Source organism: Antrostomus carolinensis, unplaced genomic scaffold (assembly GCF_000700745.2).
Source record: "Antrostomus carolinensis isolate BGI_N321 unplaced genomic scaffold, ASM70074v2 scaffold38646, whole genome shotgun sequence".
Taxonomy (NCBI): Eukaryota; Metazoa; Chordata; class Aves; order Caprimulgiformes; family Caprimulgidae; genus Antrostomus; species Antrostomus carolinensis.
In genome coordinates, this window is record NW_010323216.1 from 267 (window position 1) to 6,965 (window position 6,699).

At 49.1% G+C, this 6,699-nt stretch overlaps 1 protein-coding gene across 1 annotated transcript; it reads right to left on the minus strand.

Moving 5' to 3' along the window:
• Positions 1 to 535: 535 nt before the first annotated feature.
• Positions 536 to 6,665, minus strand: EIF3D (eukaryotic translation initiation factor 3 subunit D). Its single transcript, XM_029085583.1, has 13 exons — positions 6,543 to 6,665; positions 6,197 to 6,242; positions 5,667 to 5,803; positions 5,472 to 5,557; positions 4,898 to 4,970; positions 4,650 to 4,771; positions 4,297 to 4,429; positions 3,529 to 3,676; positions 3,153 to 3,283; positions 2,600 to 2,685; positions 2,244 to 2,373; positions 1,624 to 1,766; positions 536 to 824 (listed from the first exon to the last, which is right to left on the minus strand). Exons 1-13 carry the CDS (start codon positions 6,663 to 6,665, stop codon positions 536 to 538), a joined length of 1,647 nt encoding a protein of 548 aa, XP_028941416.1.
• Positions 6,666 to 6,699: the final 34 nt, after the last annotated feature.

Below are 6,699 nucleotides of genomic sequence, written 5' to 3' on the forward strand. Positions count from 1 at the left end.
TCCGTCCTGGACCGACCCACGGGCGCTTGCTCAACTTCAACAGCCACTTCATAAAAGCCTTCGCTGAGTTACCTCCCTCAGGCTACAGCCCACCACCCGCTTCGAATGGGCCAGCTCAGTCACTCCCCTTCTGAAAACTAGTAAAAACCTATCCCAGTACTAACAGCAACCGGCACCCCCGCCCCAGAGCCTGGTGCTGCTGAAGGAAGGGCTCCTTGACAGGCTCCATTTTCCCAGCTGCCGCTCTGGACCTGTGTCCTCTCCCCGCCCTGCTGAAATCAGTCCTCCCTCAGTGCCCCTACAGAGGCACAACATTCGCATTTCCAACTCTCAGCTCTTTCTGCTTGCAGTGGAGTGCTCCCCATGTCACTCACACCTCTTCCAGCACCAAGTCCTGTCCTCAGGACTACACATTCTCACTTCTCTCCTGTCATTACCCCGGTCAGATCTCACCCTTTAGATCTGGTCTTTATCGTAGGTCACCCCTTTTCAGCCAGACCAGTAGACCACTTAAAAGCATACATCACCAAGTATGCTACGAACCTTCCTCTTCCTCTTCTTCCTCCTCATCTTCCTCGTCTTCATCAGAGCTGAAGGTGCCATCAGGTAAGCTGTAGATCCGGATCACCTGCTTGTTGGGGTCCTTGAGGATGAGGTACTTCCCCTCATCCAGCTTCATGCAGATGTCGATGACGCAGCGCAGGATGCCCCAGGCGTTCTCTATGCTCAGGTTAATCTGGCTGGCAAACTCATTGGGCTTGAACTGCTGCGTGCCCAGGATCACGTGGCGGGAAGAGTCCTTCACGTGGTAACGGGATACGTACCTAGGGGAGAAAGGAGAAACCAGAGGGGTAGCAGCAGATTAAGCCCAGTCAGAAGAGGAATGACACCAAGAAAAGCAGCATGACCATCTTAGTTTCGTTTTCTGGATTGAAAAATGCTAATACTCCAATACTGGAAGCTAAAAGGATCGCCTGGCTGCAAGCTGTCAATCAGGTAATGTACCTGGAATCCTTCCTCCACCCTGAGTCAGATGGGGCGGTACAAAAGATACAGAAGAATTAATCTCACAGACAAAAATTAAGCAATAGCATGACTAGCCAGGAGTTTGGAATTGAACAGATGCAAATACATCAGTCCCACAGCTGAGGATAGAACCTAGGATCACAGAACCACCAGAACTGAGTTGGCAAACAACTGTTTCATTAATCCCAGCAGACTCAAACCGATTTGAAGCTGATAGTTCAAAAAGGGCCATACTTCCCTCCACCCAATTTCTTAGTAACAGGGCACTTAGGATCTCAAATTCCTGACAGGTAGCACAGTCACTGTATTTATTTCCCTTGTTGGCCATCTTGGCAAGCAGGCTGAGAGCCATGGAGGCCACCTGCCTAATGAGGTCTCACAAGGTCAGTCACAGCAGGGGGTGCATCAGCTGGGTGCTGAGGGGAAGCAGCTTGCACCAAGGCTGGTGTGCTCACCACAAGCTTTCCTCTCTTGGTCACTCAAAACGTGGGGTGATTTCATCTTTACTTATTCTCCAAATGGTTTATTTTGACATATACTGGGTTACAACACAGAAAACACAACGGAAAGACGCCTGTTGTGAAAACCCCGTCTTACCCGAGTTTAAGATACTCTGACCCAGCCAGCAGCGCGCAACACGTCCAGCGGGCGAGTTTGTAGCTGTTGTTTTTCAGCTCCGTGGCAATCACAGCTCCTCTCTGGGAGTCGAGCTTCTGGCGCCAGTCTACTCCATTGCAATACTGAGAGAAGAATCAAAACTAGGGTCAATCTAACAAGCCAGGAGCAGTCATCTCTTCAGCATCCTGACATCATGTAGGGAGGTTTCTTCTGTGTACCTTATGATACCACACAAGGAGATGCCAACAGTAACCTACAGGGAAAACCTTTCCATCGGGAAGGGAGAAATGTGAACAGCAGGGATGGGCCAGTACTTGTGGCACTGGTTAGGAAGGCAAGTTTGTGAGAGAAGAGTTTGCAAGGGAAGCATGGGAACAGACTGGCTACTGCACAAAACACCTGGGGACAAGAGGGTTCCAACCAGCCACCTTGCATCTGGAGGAGAATCCCACCAGCACTGCTTGTCCACCAAAGTTATCTGCCTTTGGTGGAACACAACGACCTGGGAGTCACCACCAGATGTTTGTCTCATCTTGCCTGCTGTACCTGGCATGTCAGGCAGCAGTTAGAGCTAGCTTTGGGATCTCGTTCTTCCTCACCCTGGAATCCCACTCGTTCAGTGTTTTGATGTTGATGAATGACACTTCTCCATTAGCTCCTGTCATCACTCCATCATGTTCACAGCGGACGATGAGATCTATATCATCTCCCAGCTTCCACCTTCGGTATCTGCCAATAAACACTCCAGCTGGTTATTTCTGACCCCTGTTCCCTTCCAGATCCATGCAAGCACTCAGCAAAGTCATTTCCCCCTCTATGAGTCCACTGTGAGGACGTCCAGCAACCCCTCTCATGGTAAGACTTCTATTGGTAACACTCCTAACTTGTTTTGCCTCCGTATCACGCTGACATCCCGCCCCCTTGCCAAACCTGGGCATCAGAGAGATCAACTCACCTGTATGCAACAGAGGCTACTTCGTTTTTATCCATGTCATCCTCCACAAAGGGGTTTGGATTGGGAAACTTGTATTTCTCCTTTCCCTGCAGAAGAAAACATAAGGCATGTTAGGAGGAAAAAAAAAATAAAATATGAAGGAGCTCTCCTCTACTGCATAAATATTCCTTTGTAGCAACAGCAGATCATTTCCCTTACACAGACAAATGCTGAAATATTAAGACAGCTGATGAGAAGCCTCATCTTCACATTAGTCACTTCGCTGTAAGCAGTACTTCTACTGGCACTTCAGCTTCACTAAGTGTACTCAGAAGCCTGCCTGCTTCACCAATGGGAGTGGGATTTCTTCTTTGTGGAATAAAGGTGAAAATCTTCCTACAACAAAGTCACACTGCTCACCAGAAGTAATCCCACCTCTTTCAAAACTGAAAGAACATCAGTGTAACATACAGCACAGAAGCATTTTAATTGACAGGTATTAAAGCAGTCTTAAGGAAGTCTCTTTAGACGCTCTGAAACAGAGGCCCTACTACCCAGCACTGCTCAGACTTACCATCCTCAGGCACTGCTGGGAGAAGTTATGATTGATGTAGGTAGCTTCCATGGCAAGGTTGCGTGGAGAATTAAAGGAGTTGCCCTCTTCCTGAGGTGGTTCATTGGCTGTTTCACTCACTGTCAGGAGGTCTGGGAAGAAAACCAGACACAAGTGGTTATACTTGGAGGAGTAACTACGTCAGCTTCAACGAGTTTCTAGCCCCACGTTGGAGCAGATCAATATTGAAGTTACCCCCACAGCTAGCAAGTGTACTGCAGTAATAATGCTGGTCTCAGTCTGGACACTGAGACACAGAATGAGCTCAAAAAAGCTTAAAGGAAATGAGACCCTTTAGCTACTGCACACAGGAATTTATTTCAGGACTTCTCCTCACCAAAATCTGAATTGTCCCTCTTGTCAAAGAAAAGCTTGGATCCAACTCTCTGGACAATGATGTCCCAGGAATAGACAGAGCGAGTGCAGCTCATCAGTGTGGCCAGGATGGCATCTGTGGCAAACACATTTCCTTGGGTCTTAGCCAGCTACGGATACAGGAGGAGGAGAAAACTGTGTTTCAGCAACAAGAACAGAAACCCCTTCCCTTCCCCGGCCAGGACGAGAAACGTTAGCAAACCAGATCACCAGTTCATTCTCCCACGCTGAGGAAGCCAGACTGGTAGGTGCACCACCGATGGCTAGGCAAAGCGTGAGGCACTACCTAGCAACACAGGCCCACCCTCACACAAACACGGGAAAGGTAAGAAATCTGTTACAAAATGTTCATGCTGCTGGGAAGAGGCATGGCTTCTTATCGCCAACCAGCTCACAGGCAGAAATCTCCGAGCTGTCCTCATCTCCAATAAGACCTCAAGACCCAGGTCCCTGACATGGAATTTTCTTTCCCAACACAGCTCAAGTACCATTCTGCCTTTCCAGAATTACAGCTTTTCCTTGGCCAGCATTCCTAGTTCTGCATTAAAATAGCTCTGTCTTGGACCTACGAAAACCAACGATACCAGCTAACGCTTCTTTTCCTTTGCAAGCTCAGGGATCTGGAATTTTTCTGCCCTTAACTTTGGTCTGATGGTGTCAGCTGGTCTCTAACAACAGCACACACTGAGAAACACATTATTGGGTTTTACAAACCAGTAAACCAGTATACCTTTCGGATAACTGGGTCATCGGTAGTAGTGACGGTATGGAAGATGCGCTTAATGCTCCTCAGTGGCTTCTCATTCCTTGTTGTAATGCGGTCGAAGGCTTTATCATAGTATTCCAGGGCTCCACAGCACTCTCTGCAGAGGTAAGAGGACGCTCATCTTGATACCTCCCCTACAGATACCACCACCCACAAAGCACACAGGACTGAGGGGCCTGTTGGGTGTTCCATTACCTCCCCTTGCTCTGGGTACCTCAATGAGAACACTGGGACCAGGCCAGGAGGCCCTTGTCCCCGTGTTCTCCAAAAATCCAGTCAGTTCAGGGAGCGAGCGCGCAGCTGCTTTAGGAACTCACATGTCCTGTGGCTCTGACACCTCCAGGTAGCGCATCTTCATCAGCCGAGGGAAATCCATTTCTTCCTTCACCTCCCAGTCACTGCGAACTTCAACGGAGGAGTCACGAGGCTTCTGCTGTGCGGCCAGAGGCAGGACAGGCGGAGACAGGGAGACACGGCACATCAGGGTTTGTGCAAGAGGAGCTGCCCCGTCAGCGCAGCCAGAGAAACCAAACCAGTACAGGGGGCAGAAAGCTTGCTAGTTTACCTGGGATTTTTGGTCCCATTTCTGCCTCACTCCAAACTGCTTCTGAAACTTCTTTTGTAGGCGCAAACGATCTCTAAAATGGCAAATACGAGGAAAGCCATGAAGAGAAGTTATTGATTCCTACGTGTCACAACCATTCCCGTGCTTCCAAATTACCACCAGAGGAGCAACGCTATTAGGCACTGAGTCACTGAAACATTTGCTGAGCTGTGTCTTGATCAAGATGCCCAAGGCATTAGAAGTTCTGTTCTTTACTCTAAGCAGCTCTTTAAATATTATAATCCCTAAAGATTTCAGTGCAGTTTTCAGAAAGGGTACACGCTGCTTTAAAATACCACGTTTGCTTTCTAAATATGATTAAAAAATTCTCCTAAATTCTTAGACAGCTGTTTGAAACCCACGTCGGCCTGTAACTACCGCCAGCTCCAGTAGAACATCGGACCAGAAACAGCCTGAAATTCTGCTTTGCTGACTGCTCACTCTCGTGGGTTCTGTTACAGCAACTTCACAAATTCATCAACAATATTTCACACACTCCAACCCAAGTACGATACACTCCTGTCTGAGGCCTCACCTCTCCTTCTGCTTGGCACTCTTTGGCAGCGTCTGCATGCTGAACTGCAGCATGTTCCGACGGTCCTTGTCTCTCCGAAGGTTCCTCTGCAGAAATGAGGGAAAGGGGAAAAAAAAAAAAAAGAAGAACTTTTTAGATGCAAAAGAGTTCTGTGCTGCTGACGTTCTCCTTTGAGCCTGTTTCTGAAGAGGTCACCTGTGCAAATCGCATGCGATTCCTCTGGTAGGCAGTTTTCTGCGTTCGTGCTGTATCCACCAGCTGGAAGCTAGTCTCATCCTCCTCATGGAAATAGGCATATTGACTTCCACCACCAAACTGGGATGAGTACTTGTCTGGAAAGAAAACAAAGCACCTTGACACCAAGCTTCTAGGAAAAAACACTGAGGTTTTGCCCCTTTCTCCCTCAAAATTCCCTCCCATCAAAACCTGATGCATAAAGTGGGACTCTTGCCCTACACCAGCACGTTTTCTCCCCCTCCAAGCCTCCTTGTGAGAAGCCCCAGTCAGTCATGAGGCAGTATAAAAATCAGCAGTAAGCCCTAAGGACATGGAGAGCCCCATGGAGCTCTCACAAGGGCGAGGCACGCTTCCTAATTGAAGCAGCCTCTCTTGTTGAGGTGCACAGGTAACCACCAGAGCAGGTGTGAGACATGAAAACAGGAACGACGCTGAAAGAACACTTTGTAGGAAACAAGCCACGGGAGCAGCCACCAGACAACACGTACTTGTGTATCTTTTATCCTGATACGTGGCTCCTGTCCAATCGGCCACCTGAGGACAAGCACAAACAGCCAAAATAAGTGAGATTTACCCTGGCAGTTCCCCCCACCTCTGACTTTATACATGCAGGACTTCAAGCAGCAAAAGCAATTACTGCTGCACAACCCACAACTCATCCTTTCAACCAGCACCTCCACCTGCCAGCCCTGCTAATGGTTCACAACCGGACTAAGCGTTAGCACGCGCTGCAAAGGGGGTCGGAAGTAGTGAGAAGCGAAAGCCGGTGGCAGCGTGCACCGGTAAGACACCAGCTCAGCAGCAGCCCCCCGTGCCACGGGAGAAGCGGGGTACCTTTCCCAGGCGGTCTCCTTTGCTGAAGGGCTGGTAGGGCATGTCCCTGAACTGCTCGGGCACGGCGCACGGGCCCCAGCCCGAGGGGTTGTCCTGGATCACGGGCGTCACGAACTTCGCCATTTTTTAAATTTCTAGAGGGGAGAAAGAGCAACAC